The sequence below is a fragment of the Rhinoraja longicauda genome, chromosome 2 (assembly GCF_053455715.1).
Source record: "Rhinoraja longicauda isolate Sanriku21f chromosome 2, sRhiLon1.1, whole genome shotgun sequence".
Classification (NCBI taxonomy): Eukaryota; Metazoa; Chordata; class Chondrichthyes; order Rajiformes; family Arhynchobatidae; genus Rhinoraja; species Rhinoraja longicauda.
Window position 1 is genome coordinate 48,056,257 of NC_135954.1, and position 15,741 is coordinate 48,071,997.

Sequence of the window (15,741 nt, forward strand, 5' to 3'; positions counted from 1 at the left end):
CTAGCCTTTACCACTGTTGTCAGGCTCTTGTACCACAGTACTAACAGGGCTAAGCCCAATTCTGCATTTGTGGGACATCTTCATATTCACATTGAAGAATTTAGTGAACAGCTAACAGTCACATAAAAACTGTCTAATTTTCCCATTGTATAATCTACAAGCTCAAATCCAGTCTTCCCGATGCCACTGTTAACCCAGCAGAATATTAGGAACTAGGACAGACATGGGTATACAAACCCCTGAGTTTACTGCACCATTCCACTTGGTCATGATAAATCTTTACCTCAACACCATGTGCCTGCCCATTCTCCACATCACTTGATTCCCCTGCAGTCCATCTCAATCTCAAATCGCTTTCCAAGCTAGAAAACAAAATGATTCAGACCCCTCTCTGTCCCTTCCTGCCTGGCCAGTAAGACACTGCTATGCACTAAGTGTAGTTTGCTTTTTTCAGCTTCAATTATAAAATTAATTCTGAATATTCTATTATACCCGAATAAGACTAGCCCAGAACAAACTGGGCTGATGAAAAATTAGTGCCAAGGAAATGTTTACAACCTCTATCTATTGTCGATGAAACTTAATCGCCTTTAGACGAAAGGCTAATTTTGCTCAACAAGCAACCATAGATGGATGTGGAAACAAGGAAATGCACGTGTTGGTTTCTAAAAAAAGACACAAAGTGCTGGAGTAACTCAGCGGGTCAGGCAGGATTGCTGAAGAACATGGATAGGACGTATCCATGCTCTCCAGAGATGCTGCCCATCTTGCTGAATTACTCCAGCACTTTGTAGTGGGAGAGAACTGCAGATGCTGGTTTCCATTAAAGATAGACACAAAATGCTGGAGTAATTTGGTGGGTCAGGCAGCATCTCTGGAGAAAAGGGAGACAAGACCTTTCAGGTTGAGACCCTTCTTCACACTCCATTCAGTCTGAAGAAGGGTCTCGACACGAAACATCACTTATTCCTTTTCTCCAGAGATGCTACCTGACCCCCTTTGTGATACCCTGATTTACTCCAGCATTTTGTGTCTATACTTTATAGTGGGATGTGTCTTAGCCAAAGGATAGGTGTACACGCCTTTGCTCTCAGTCATAAACATGAGTGCAACCTGTAAATCAACTGTCGGATGTCCAGGACACACAACCCTGTTCCGATTTCAGACTTTGATCCGTAGTTAACCTGTTGCATCCCAATAAATCCTTCAGCCTGACATATACACTGCACAGGTGTCTTCACATGCAGGACACCCAACAAATCTGCCTCACGTACCGCTGAGTTTGACGACAAAACCTGATGAGCAGTTTTGTTTTCTATCTCCTGGTCACAGTCACCCAGCAGTGAAGGTGCGCAGAGGAGGGAAGGAGAGATCAGATGGCACTGCAGCAGAACTTGAACTGGGGCAAGGATCATCCATGATTTTATTAAGGCTCAAGATGCAGGCTCAAGAAGCCCTAAGGCTTACTGCTTCTATTGCAAAAGATTCAAATTAATTTCAGGAGTTTCACTTTCCATATATTTGCCCCAGGAAATAGTGCAATTGTTTTTTTTAGACCCATCGAGTCCGCGCCGACCAGCGATCCCCGCACATTAACGCTAGCCTACACACAGCAGGGACAATTTACATTTATATCAAGCCAATTAACCGACAAACCTGTACGCCTTTGGAGTGTGGGAAGAAACCGAAGATCTCGGAGAAAACCCACGCAGACACGGGGAAAATGTACAAACTCTGTACAGACAGCACCCGCAGACGGGATCAAACCCGGGTCTCTGGCGCTGCAAGCGCTGTAAGGCAGCAACTCTACCCCTGCGCCACCGTGCCGTTAAGAGCGATATAAAAATTATTTTAATACATCTGCAGTGAACACCAATACTTAGATACCTCACCACAGTTAAATTTAAAAAGACAAATGTTAGAAATATTTATCCCCATGTTTAATGGAGATGATTTTCAGTGAAAAGATCCAGTCCTTGCAGAGAGAGACTAGTAAATGTAAATCTTCAGGGACTTATTGGGTCTTCAAAATGTTCACAATATAAGTGGATTAATTATATCTGCAAAAACCATTAGCTCACATTCATTGGGATTATTGGATATCTGGTTTCACATAATCTATTAATTCCTAATATAGACCAAGACCACATAGCTTGTGGAATAAGAGCTATTCGATAAACATCTTATTATTAAAATACAGTCCAAAGAAATTAGAATCATAGAATCATACTGCAGGTAAAAAAGGCCCTTCTGCCCAATTGGCCATGCTGACCAAGATACCCTATCCACGCTTGTCCCATTTCCCCATATTTGGCCAATATCCTTGCAAACCTTTCTTTCCCATGTACCCATCCAAATGTCCTTTTAGTGTTATTAGTGTACCTGCCTCAACCGCTTCCTCTTTCCATATACCCACCACTATTTATGTGAAAACGTTGCCCCTCAGGTTCTTATTAAATCTTTGCCTATGCGCTCCAGTTCTTGATTCCCCTTACCCTGGAAAAAAGACACCGTGGATTCACCCTGTGATTCTATACACCTCTGTAAGATCAGTCCTCAGCTTCCTGTGCTCCAAAGAATAAAGTCGCAACCTTTCCCTATAGGTTAGGCCCTCAGGTCCTGGAAACATCCCGTCTTTGGTATCACAAAATGCTGGAGTAACTCAGCAAGTCAGGCAGCATCTTGGAGAGAAGGAATGGGTGACGTTTCGGGTCGAGACCCTTCATTCAGTCTCGACCCAAAACGTCACCCATTCCTTCTCTCCAAGATGCTGCCTGACCTGCTGAGTTACGCCAGCATTTTATGATACCAAAGATTTGTACTAGCATCTGCAGTTATTTTCCTACACAACTCGTAAATCTTTGCTGCACTCTTTCCAGCATAACAGCATCTCTCCTACAGCAAGGTGACAAAAACTGAACAAAATATTCCAAGTACAATCTTTCCACGTGGTGCATTTAATTTCATTGACTGTGTAACCTACCTCTCCAGACTGGCCAGTTAAGGTGAATACTCCATTGGAATGGGAAGAGTCAGAGGATTTGATCCATCCACTCTGGTCATAGAACAGATGAGCTTCGCCTTGTTCATATTGTCCTACACTCAGTTGTCTTGTCCTTTCCAATGTTAGGTGATTGTCGCTCGCCTGCTGACCTGTGCATGAAAAAAAAAATCAGTATTAATTTGGAATGATTCCCTCCAAAATCTTAAGGGCACCACCCTGAAACATTAATGTCACAAATAGTGCTAGACCTCCCGAGGATTTCCAGCAATCGGATTTTATCTCTTCCCAAAATCTGAATGTATTAAAAATCCATTATGTCCATTATTTCATTTATACCATATAGGGAGGGGGGAGGGAGAGAGGAGGGAGAGAGGGGGGAGGGAGAGAGGGGGGCGGTAGAGATGGGGGAGGGGAGGGGGAAGGGGAGGGGGAAGGGGAGGGGGAGGGGGAAGGGGGAGCGGGAAGGGGAGGGTGCTGCATCAATGCAGTAGCGGTTTGGGTCCAACAGGTCCACTTGGTCTAGTATCACTTAAAATTTTCTTTTCACATGGTGCTGCAATTGAGCAAACGACTTCATAACCTTGAATAAAACAGAAGATGCTGGAGTAATTCAGCACGTCAGATAGTGTCTCTGGAGGACATGGATAGGCAACATTTCGGATCAGGGCCTTTCTGCAATCTGAAAGAGTCCTGACCAGAGCGTTGCCTATCCATGTCTTCCAGAGATGCTGCCTTACTCCAGCACTTTCTGTTTTGCTCAAGGTTCTAGAATCTGCAGTTCCATGAATCTCCAATTTAATGCCTATTTTTACCCTGCAAAAAAATGTAAATATGGACAGGTTGACATTCAACATGAGGCCATTCACATCTCTTGTAGCTTGATGAGTCATCCAACCATAAGTGCTACACATTAGTACAACAGGCTGAAGAATGGTCTCACTCCGAAACGTCACCCATTCCTTCTCTTCAGAGATGCTGCCTGTCCCGCTGAGTTATTTCAACGTTTTGTGTCTATCTTAGCCTTATATCATTGTTTTCTTTTCCAATTAAAGTGCACACATTTTAAGTCACAGGATTATTCTGAGGATTTGGCAACTTTCTCATCGATTTTAATTTGTCAGTGTCACCACTTGAATTACATTTATAACTGACTCTAAACCCAATCTTGTCAAACAACCATTGATTCCTGGATGCCTCCTACAAAACTGTTCCCTCCCTATTGGCATTCATCAGTAAATGTAACAATGTAACGATGGTTTCATCAACAGTCTAAGATCCTTGGTGAAATTCTACCAGGTCTGAAGAAGGTCTCGAGCTGAAACATCACCCATTCCTTCTCTCCAGAGATGCTGACTGTCCCGCTGAGTTACTCCAGCATTTTGTGTTTAACAGAAATTTTGACAGATGCACTATAAAGTAGAGGAATTCACATTCACACGAGAAGTTCTCTCCGCAAACACACAATAAATTATAAAACGGAACCGACAGTGTTGTCAACATCCTTTCAAAGGCAGAAATGTGTCGTCATTTTCTGGTTTCCCCGAATCCGCACCACAGTTACAGACCTGACAGTTCTGGGGAGCAGAAGGAACAGGTGATTCCACAACTAATTAAAAGATGGCAAAGATCACCACTGTTTGGTGTGGAAATGTGAAAGAGCCTCACAGCACCAGGTTATACCCAAGTGGAACAAATACCACAGTCTTTTCTTAACGTACCATCAACGCACAAAAAATGCACTCTCACAATCAGTGGTTAATGTGTCACCATTAGAAAAACATACAAGTAATCAAAGATTCTTGAAATGGTTAATTTGTTAACTATTTCAAGTATATCAAGTATATCAACTATGTTAATAATTTGATGGCCTTCCTTCGCAACAAAATCGGTATTGATATTCATTAATATTATGTCAGGCTATAATCGATTGCTAACAATCTTTGCAATGGGGTGTTTTTGGAAAATACATTTAAAATCCTGTCTTAAAAAAAACCCCAATGAATGGCGATAAGTAAATGGGTCAGTTATGTCATGGTTAGGTAGTATTTCCAGATCAATAAACAAAAATATATTATAGAAAGAGCAGTGACAATCTTTGAAAAGTACTGACCACTGCAGACCATGAATATATGCAGAACAAATTGTTTTATAGGGTAGTTACAGACAGTTTGCAACATTGGTAAAGTAGTTTCCATGGGAAAAATGTTTCTGATTCATTAACAGTAATAAAATTCTAGTGAGGCATAAAAACAAACCAGAAACATGTGTCACTGGAATTTAAATGTAGAGCAGGTACCAAACGTGCACTGCAAGGGGAATAGAATGGCATGTGTTAAACATAGGTAGGTCCATCGGTGTGTTACAGATTGAAGCACTGGGCCTGAGAAGGGACCATGCCATTTGGTGAATTCTGTGGAGATGTAGAAGATCACTCCACACGAGCCTACCACCATATTGCCAAGGTGACTAGCTGCCCGAGCGAGGATTCACAAATGTGGAGTCCACCAGTGAGGTAGGTGGTAGGCTGGCGGACTGATGGGGGAAATGGGGTAGAATGTCAGAACGTTCCCCTCCTCCCATGTGGAAATATCAATGACTAGAGGGCATAACTTTAAGGTGAGACAAGGAAGGTTTAAAGGGGATGTGGAAGGCAAGGTTTTGTTTGCTCAGAGGGTGGTGGGTGCCTCAAATACAATGCCAAGGGTGGTGGTGGATGCAGATATGAGTGGCTTAATTCAGTCACATTAACACTCCAAAGACGTACAGGTATGTACGTAAATTGGCTTGGTACATGTAAAAACTGTCCCTAGTGTATGTAGGGTAGTGTTAATGTGCGGGGATCGCTGGTCGGCACGGACCCGGTGGGCCAAAGGACCTGTTTCCACGCTTTATCTCTAAAGCTAAAAAACGAAAACATGGATAAGCAGAAATGGAGGGATACAGATCATGTGCAGGTAAATGAGATTATCTTGGCAACATGTTCAGCACAGAAATTGTGGGCCGAGGGGCCTTTCTCTGTGCTATATGGCCTTCTCATAATCCAGCACATCAGAATGTCCTTTCAGTGGGAGTCAATAGAAGCAGGGAGTCAAAAGAAGCAGTTTTAAAATTGCATCCTCATCCTTTCTTTGGGAGATTCCAGGCCAGTCCATTCTGGATACTTGGAGAGCCTACCTCTGTCTTAAGGAGATGGTGGCCCCCTTTTTAGTTGCAAACCAGCTACAAGTCCGTCCAAAATTGCAGTGAACCTTTGTGACAGAAGATTTTGCTTGGAGCACACCTCACATTTTCATTGACTGTGATTGTGGTGGTTGAAGGTAATGCACCAAATAAAACCACCAAGAACACCCATCTTCTCCCCACAAGTGTGACACTGAGAAGTTACTGGAATGACTGAAGAACTTCAGGCTGAATATCATATAGATATGGAAGCAAAAATCGCAAGTTTGATCCAGAATGCACAAGTTAACTGATATCATTAAGAGCAGCAGATGGGAAACTAGAAGAGGTTGAGATGAAAAAAAAAGTTCAGCTGCCAATTACAGTTCAATGTCACACTGTTATTTCTCAAATGAAAGTAGATTGCAGAAATAAAGATGAAAGTTGAATTAACATGATGGCTTTCACCGTGCTTTGCTGCCAAATACTTGGAACTGCAATCACCGTTGAGGCCAAATATGAAGCTGAAGAAAAGTTATCTGCACATTCCCCCCATAGGTGTAGCCTGATTTGCTGAGTTCCTTCAGCATTTTGCTTTTTGTTCAAGATTCCAGCATCTCCAGTTTCTTGTGTCTTCATTTTACTCCTCCACTGGAATATCTTGTCAAACAGCATGCCTACATTGAAGAGGTTTTTCTCCAGTCTGAAGAAAGTTCCTGACCAGAACGGTCACCTGTCCATTCCTTCCACAGATACTGCCTGACCTGTTGAGATTCTCCAGCATCCTTTGCTCAAATCTAAGTGCAGTAAGTAATGTCCAACATCAAACAATCATGCAATCATTCATCAAACAATTTGGTTCTAGACAAAATGTCTAAAATGATAATTGTTCATATTTAAATGAAGCCAGGATCATGAGCATTTATTCAGAAACAGAGCATTACCATTGACAAGGAACTTCAATGATCAAAACTTTCTGCAGTAAATGGTGCAGTCAACCATTGGACTTGTTTCAGGGTAATCAGTAAATCAGAAGCAGTGAGCATAAAACCATGGCAGATCCCAACCTAGACCAGCGATTTTGATTTACAGTTTTATTTGAGACCTCTGAATTGGGGATGTGGTCATGGAATGATGTTTTGGCCACCCTGAAAGGTAGTCCAAAGTTACAGCTCAGTTACAATAGAAGAATTTGGTTTAGTTAGTTTAGCTTGGTTTGTTGTCACGTGTACCGAGGTACAGTGAAAAGCTTTTTGCATTTCACATTTGGATTACACATGCAGTCCACAGATGTCCGGGTATTGACCGCTTATTATTCATTAATTGTCGATGACAGGCAACACTGAAACAATACGATATTGTGGCATTTAAGGTCAATACACAAAGATAAGCAGAATCTCATCTTTCTTCTTTGAGGTTTTGAGAGTATGGAAACATGAGATTATGTTGCATTTTTTCTGTCCATTTATCTTGCAGAAACAAATCATTGCTGAATCAAAAGAACCCGTCTCCAGCCGATTTAATTAATTCCACATGATTTGAAGAAATGCTGAGCACTGGATACACCAAAGGTCACAGCTCTGGACCACATTCCGGCACTCATACCGAAAACTGACTCTCCAGAACAAGTTTCAACACTGCCATCTTCCTGATAATGCGGAACATTGCCCAGACACGTCCTGTTCACAAACAACAGGACTAGTACAATCCAGCTGTTGATATCAGTCTAATCACGATCGTCAGTCAAATGATAGGTACTGTTGTCAACATGCTATCAAGCAGCACTTCCTCACCAATGCTCAGTTTGGCTATTGGTTCCAGTCCTCGCCACAGCCTCGGTCTACATATGAACCGAAGAGCTGAATTCCAGAGATTAGAGTGACTGCACTTGACACCAAGGCAGTGTTTGACCAGGTTATTCTGGTAAAAACTACGGTCAACGGAGATCAAAGAGAAAGCAATCCAGCAGTAGGAGCCTCACTGAAAGGAGGATGTCTACAGTTGTAAGTAAATCATCCCAGCCTCCGGGAGCAACACTGCCAGAGATCCTCAGGGGAAAGTTCAAGGTGCAATTACCTCGGCTGCTTCATCAGATTAATTTTCGTTTATTCAGTTTAGTTTATTGTCACGTGCACCGAGGTACAGTGTTAAGCTTTTATTGTGTGCTATCCAATCAGCGGCAAGACAATACATGATTGCATTCGAGCCATTTACAGAGTGTAGATACATGACAAGGCAATAACATTTAGCGCAAGGAAAAGCCAACAAAGTCTGAACAAGGATAGTCCAAGGGTCACCAATGAGGTTCATTGACACATACACGAGGGGGCAATGAAATTTCTCGCTTGCATGAAGGTCACAGCGGAAACAGAGTAAGGTAACGATAGATACAACAATAACGCCCAACAACAAATGCAAAACAGCAGACAGGTGCAAAAATTATAGTGCAATCTCAAGTAGTGCAAAACAAAATACTAAAGTTCAATAACGGAATAACTGAATGAGGTAGAGTTAAGAGTATGACTACGTGGCAGCACCTCCGGGTAGGGGGTGTGAAAGAGGTGATAGGTTCAGGTGCTGGACAGCAGTGGGGGAGTTGAGTCAAAGAGCCTTTTCGGTGCTATAAAACTCTCTGACTCTAAGAGCCACAGGAGCATGCAACACAACCACCTGTAATGTTCCCCTCCTAATCACACACCATTATGATTTGAATGTTTGTCACCGGTCCTTTGTTGTGACTGGATCTAAATTACAGAGCTTTCAACCTCTGCCCTCACCCCTCAAACGAACAGTGGGAGTACCTTCACCAGAAGGACTGCAGTAAAAGCATTCAATCCGAGTTGCTGTTCAGCAGCTCCTTTATGAAATATGTGACAATGAACAACTTTAATGTCCACCATAACCAAGAAAGGACCATTGTGAAGCAATGTTGAAATGCAGGCAGCTATATTCCAGATGGAGAGGCGCTGAAGGGAATTGTGCAAAAAAAACTATTCAAGTGAGCTTTGTGATGTGTATAGAGAAACAATCTTGCCTGAAGGCTATAATTAAAATAACGTAAAGGAACAGGGCCGAAGATACAAATAAATTTAAACAATAACATTTTTATTGGCCAATGATCAATGGCTGACGTGTCCATTAAACCCACACCACAGTTCCACAGACATCACCGCATGTCTGAGATTTCTGACCCAGAACATGTAAATGTCTGGAAAAGGTGAATATCGGATGCTGTGAAAGATTAACCCAAATGCAAAACGTTAAATTAAAAAATCACAAGACATCAGGTAAATAAGGGCATTTCCTTTTAAGGGCAAATCATTTTAAAAGGTTGTCGATTTGTCAGAGAAAGAACATTAGTATAGATTTTTTGGTTTAGAGACACAGCACGGAAACTCGGCCCATTGAGTCTGCACCGACCAGTGATCCCTGGAGACTGGTGCCATCCTAAACACGAGGGGCCATTTTCCATTTTTACCAAAGCCAATTAACCGCCCAATAAGCCTTCTTTGGAGCATGGGAGGAAACTGGAGCACCAGGAGAAAACCCACGTGCTCACTAATTGAGGGGTTAGTGCTTGTGACATAGAAAATATGACCAGACAATTTTGGTTTAGCAATATTAAGGCATTATAATTGACCATGATGTGAACCCTAACTTCCCTCTTCTTCTTCTTCTTCAAAATAATACTACAAGTTCCTTGATGTTCACTGCCTTGTGTTAATGCATCTCATGCAAAATCTAAGACATGTACATGCATGTATCAATCCCTCAGTACCACACCAAAACATCATCTTAAATTCTTGTACACAAGTCTTTGGATTGGATTTAATCACAAATACCTAGCTCAAAAGGGGAAATCCAGCAACATCAAGCTAACAGAGGGGAAATGGTTAGCTTATCCTGTGTGCCGTAATATTGGTCACATTATTGTACTGATTTTGTTCTTTGGCAGTGGACTTCTCAGAAAGAATCTCTGAAAAAGTTAGTCTATTAATTAAAAGCTCATGTATGCAGGAGCTGATCATCAACTTCCGTAGGTCACATAACGGGGAATATGCCCCGATCTCTATCAATGGGGTCAGTGTGGAGAGAGTGTCCAGCTTCAAGTTTCTGGGCACTCACATTTCGGAGGACCTAACATGGTCCAATAACACTGCTGCGCTGGTCAAGAAGGCACAACAAAGACTGTTCTACTTAAGAACACTGAAAAAGTCTGGTCTACCCCAACAGCTGCTGAAGACCTTCTACCGCTGCACCATAGAGAGCATCCTAACGCATGGAATCCCTGCGTGGTACCTCAGCTGCACGGAGGCAGAAAGGAAAGCTCTACAGCGGGTAGTCCATAGAGCTCAGAGGGCCATCGGAACACAGCTACCAGACTTGGAGGGCATCTACAACACACGATGCCTCAGAAAAGCCACCAGCATCCACAAAGACTCTTCACACCCCTGCAACAGTCTGTTCGAACTCCTTCCATCGGGCAGACGATACAAGGCCTTCTATGCCCGCACCTCCAGACTCAGGAACAGCTTCATCCCCAGGGCCATAGCTGCTATGAACCGGTCCTGCTGAGCCGGATGGCCACAACGCATAGATCAACTTGCACTTTACCCTGTCCAAAACTGTTACAACTGTTCGTTTCGTTGGGTTGCTGCTGTCTAAATTACCTAAATTAGTGCATCGTATGGGAGGCGCATTCCCAATCTCGTTGTACCCCTGGGTACAATGACAATAAAGATATATTGTATTGTATTGTATTGTATTGTATTATTCAAAACACAATAATTTGCACTGAATCATGCTATAAAGCACAAAGATAATCATTGCAGGCAAAATCTTACACAACGTATAACATCAGCCAATTATTTTGAGCTTGTCAAGTCCAAATCAACAGTTTCAAGACTAAGTGATGACCTGTCAATGTTTACTGTTAATAGAATTATACTGTTAACCTGTGATTAGTTTGGGTTGTAAAATAATGATTAACTTCGTAGGATCCTGCAGGACAGATATAAATAAATGGAATAAGTGATGGACACTAAAACCAGCTATCACTGATATCATTGTTAACCTTAATCACTCCCATAACCATCACCAACTAATGGATGAAAAGATTCATCATCATGCAAGTGCATTTTGATTTACCCCCAAGAATATTTAGAAAGGGGAAATGTGCTTTCATATTTCACATATTCTGCTAACAATGGCACAAGAACAACCTTTTCTCCAACATGTAGACACACGGAACTGCAGATGCTGGTTTACCAAAAAAAAAGTGCTTTTAAGTCCTGACCCGAAATGTCGCCTATCCAGTATTCTCCAGAGATGTCACCTGAACTGTTGAGTTACTTCAGCAATTTGGGTCTTTTCTCGAATATGGTTGATATAGTTAGTAATAACCATTTAACCCAAGTTGTCTATACTGGTATCCATGCTCCACACCAGTCTCTTTTAATCTTACTTTATTCCACCCAATTAACACATTCTTTCTCTTTCTCGTGTCTCCTTGAATGGATCTATGCTATTAATGGTAACATGGTTTGCATCCAATGTACCCACTTAGTAATTCCTCAATTGGTTTAAGAATGACCACCATGTATTTCTATTTACAGATCTTACAGCCCAGATTTGTTCATTGCTAATGCTGATCAAGTGAAATGTGAAACTGGAAACATGCAAAAATTAACAATGAAATATGCAACTCCAAAGTAAAACGGTTGTAGCGTGATGTGTCAGTCACTCAGCATGGAAACAGGCCTTTCGGCCAAACTTGTCCATGCCAACCTAGATGCCCCATCTACGCCAGTCCTAGCTGCTCACGTTTCACCCATATCGCTCTAAACCATTCCTATCCATGTATCTGTTCAAATGTCTTTTAAATGTTGTTATTATCCGCAAAGAGTAATTTGGAAGTTTCCCCACAAGTAGTACATTTTAATGTCGACGTACGTAACCAGCATTTGACAAGCAGCATAACCTCAGTAAGCCTGGACTGTAATCTCAAATGGATTTAATGTCAAATGGATTCCATACAACCAAATAAACCTTACAACAACTGATTTGGGCCTCCTACTATAATTATATAGGGTCTTGATATGACACCATATGTATAACGCCACACCCCGATTATTGGAATTTTGGGTTCCTTACCAAAGGATGCACTTATAGAGTCATAGAGAGTTGAAACAGGCCCTTCAGGCCCTTCAGGCAAACTTGAGTTGAAACTTGTTTCCATCTGTCACATGCTACATGCTTGTTTAAGAAAGAAAATAAAATTACTGCTCCTAATGCCTCATCCTCATCACTCCATCAATAGGCATGTAGAATTTCCCATCTGAAAGGGAAGTATTTGCTTAAAGCTGCGGGGCAAATAATGGGAATGCAGACTAACTGGATAGATAATCTGCATTTCATAATATGTCCCATAGCATTGGGGGGAAAAAACCCTGGCAATTAGAAAAATTTAAGCATTAGTAATTTTAAATCTAACAAAACAAATCAAATCTCATCCTGCTCAGCCCTTTATGACTGCATTGTGTCATCTGGACCTTGATTGACCTGGAATTAGGGAACACTCACCATGCGTGTGAATCTCTATTGGGATCTTTTGCCCCAGGCTAAACAGTAGGAAAGGAATAGGAAAGGCAGCAACTACCTTTGGGAGACTAACCAAGCGGGCATGGAGGAACAGGAAACTCACAACCAAAACCAAGGTCACAGTCTACAAAGCCTGCTTATTGAGCACGCTACTTTATAGTAGTGAAGCTTGGACGACCTATCAACACCAAGAGCGGTAACTTCCATTTTTGCTGTCTTCGCCGCATCCTGGGAGTTTCTTGGCAGAACAAAATCACCAACAAATCTGTCCTCTCTTTAACCAACATGCCTAGCATCCCTGCTATCCTCAAGCAGAAGCACCTCCGCTGGGTTGGACATTTACACAGGATGGACAATGGGCGTATCCCCAAAGACGTGCTTTAGGGGAGGTTGCCAATGCTCGGAGACCAAAGCTCTGCTACAAGGACACAATTAAAAGGGATATGACAAGCTTCAATATCCACACTGACAACGGGGAACTGGCTGCTGAGGACCGTGGCAGGTGGAGGAAGGACCTCCAGGCAGGCATGAAACATCACGACAGCGTGTGGTTCAAGACCCTGGAGCACAGGCACCAACGCCGCAATATGGTCAAAGACAGCAGCCACGGACTCCCCAGAACAATGACCAGAGACGACCTCACCTGTGGAAAGATCTGCCTGTCATGGATAGGCCTGGTCAGTCACACAAGAAAATGTAACAACAGATGAAAAATCCCCCTCTCAAAGCAGGACAATGCCAAGCCGCACCATCATCTCCCGCAGATGGACGGATGTCAGAGAAACAGGAATGGTGCTCTTTAATATGATCCATATGCATTTTTCAAGTGTTTCTCTTACACCAAGGGACTAACATAGGAAGGCACCTTCGGCAGGTACCAACTGGGCCCGATTCCATGCTGTTTAACTTTCTGACTATATTATTTTGAGTATGCGATTTGACTTGCATCTTTAAAATAAATTAGCAGAGTCCCTCCTTCTCTCCTTCTCTCCAATGTAGTAATGCTGAAAGTTTGGCAGGTGACATTCACACTATGGGGTGGGGTATGATCAAAAGCGACATCACTTATATTCTATTGAAGGTTCAGGACATTGTAAACACAAAGGTTAACCTGACATGCATGGTCCAGTAGAGCATTCTGCATTTCATCAAACATCAAGACAAACTGCAGTGCGTCAGGTTGAGTGATCAACACTCAACCTGAACTTGTTGCCAAGTCCTCAATTGCTTGAGCACATATTTGCTAATGAGAGGATAGACTACTGTTGTGCTTCTTTCAGCAAAGATCAGCAAAGCTCAATTCTCCAGATCCACCCAATTGACTTTTAATCTTAAATTCAGAGTGGTCACGTCTTCCAAGTTTGGAAAAGATGATTATATGGAAAGTGAAAGCCACGAGATATTCATTCAATTCAAAGTAGTTCTTTTAATTTTCTTTCAAATCTTCGGTAAAGCAACTTTAGAAATAAATAATCACTATCATTTTTTTTCTTCACATAAACAATATTGCTTTCCATTCAAATTTAAGACTGTCAACTATTGAATTCTACATCATATTTCAGCTTTTGGAATTTTATTCCTCTACGACAATCCCCAATCTTCCATACAGGTGCTCCGCAAGGATGCGTTCTCAGCCCCCTTTTTTTACTCCTTGTACATCCACGACTGTGCAGCCATGGACAAACCTAATTGAATTTACAAATCTGCAAACAACACCACCATTGTGGGGCGCATATCAAATAATGACGGAGTACAAGAAGGAGGTTGAGAACCTTGTGATCTGGTGTTGAGACAACAACCTCTCTCATTGTCAGCAAGCCAAAGGAGATAATGATCCACTCCAGGAAGCAAAGCCCATACCCCGAATTTCATTGACGGCGTTGAAGTAGAGATGGTTGAAAGCTTCAAATGCCTAGGAGTAAATATCACCAGCGACATCTCCTGGACCACCCATATTGAAGCAATTGCCAAGAAAGCACAGCAATGACTCTACTTCCTTAGAAAGCTTACGAAGTTAGGCATGTCCCCAATAACTCTCACCGACTTCTACAGATGCACCATGGAAAGCATTTTATCAGGATGCATCACAGCTTGGTTCAGGTACAGCTCCATCCAAGACAGCAAGAAATTGCAGAGAATTGTGGATGCAGTCCACTCCATCACACTAACCAATCTCCCTTCCATTGACTCCATTTACACATCACGCTGCCTTGGCAAGGTTGCCAGCATAATCAAGGACGAGTCGTACCCTGGCCACTCCTCGCGACCGAAGCCAGTGGCTGACGGAGCCTGGGTTGGCAGAGCCCGTGGCCGAGGTCGGAGCCCGCGCGCTGCCAGTTGACGGAGTCATGCGGCTGGGGCCTGTGTCGGCGCCACGGGGAGGTCCCAGCAGCGATAGTGGAGAGGTTGGTGTGGTGGTCGATGGGCACGCTGTCCGACAGCGGACCACCTGGAGTAAGGACGCCACTGCTGAGGGAAGGAACAAAGGAGGACACAGCCTGGGGGGACCAAAGGAGCAAAGAGGTCCTTCTACAGTTGTACCGGGCCCTGGTGAGACCGCACCTGGAGTACTGTGTGCAGTTTTGGTCTCCAAATTTGAGGAAGGATATTCTTGCTATGGAGGGCGTGCAGCGTAGGTTCACTAGGTTAATTCCCGGAATGGCGGGACTGTCGTATGTTGAAAGGCTGGAGCGATTGGGCTTGTATACACTGGAATTTAGAAGGATGAGGGGGGATCTTATTGAAACATATGAGATAATTAGGGGATTGGACACATTAGAGGCAGATAACATGTTCCCAATGTTGGGGGAGTCCAGAACAAGGGGCCACAGTTTAAGAATAAGGGGTAGGCCATTTAGAACGGAGATGAGGAAGAACTTTTTCAGTCAGAGGGTGGTGGAGGTGTGGAATTCTCTGCCTCAGAAGGCAGTGGAGGCCAGTTCGTTGGATGCTTTCAAGAGAGAGCTGGATAGAGCTCT

General features: G+C 42.9%; 1 protein-coding gene across 3 annotated transcripts in view; it reads right to left on the reverse strand.

Annotated features, from left to right (window-relative positions):
• Positions 1 to 15,741, reverse strand: part of tns3 (tensin 3) — a 374,519-nt gene that overhangs the window by 45,870 nt on the left and 312,908 nt on the right. For all 3 annotated transcript variants that reach the window (XM_078418541.1, XM_078418534.1, XM_078418548.1), the window contains one exon: positions 2,984 to 3,153. In XM_078418541.1, the coding sequence (XP_078274667.1) occupies positions 2,984 to 3,153 (170 nt within the window). The remainder of the gene's footprint in view (positions 1 to 2,983; positions 3,154 to 15,741) is intronic.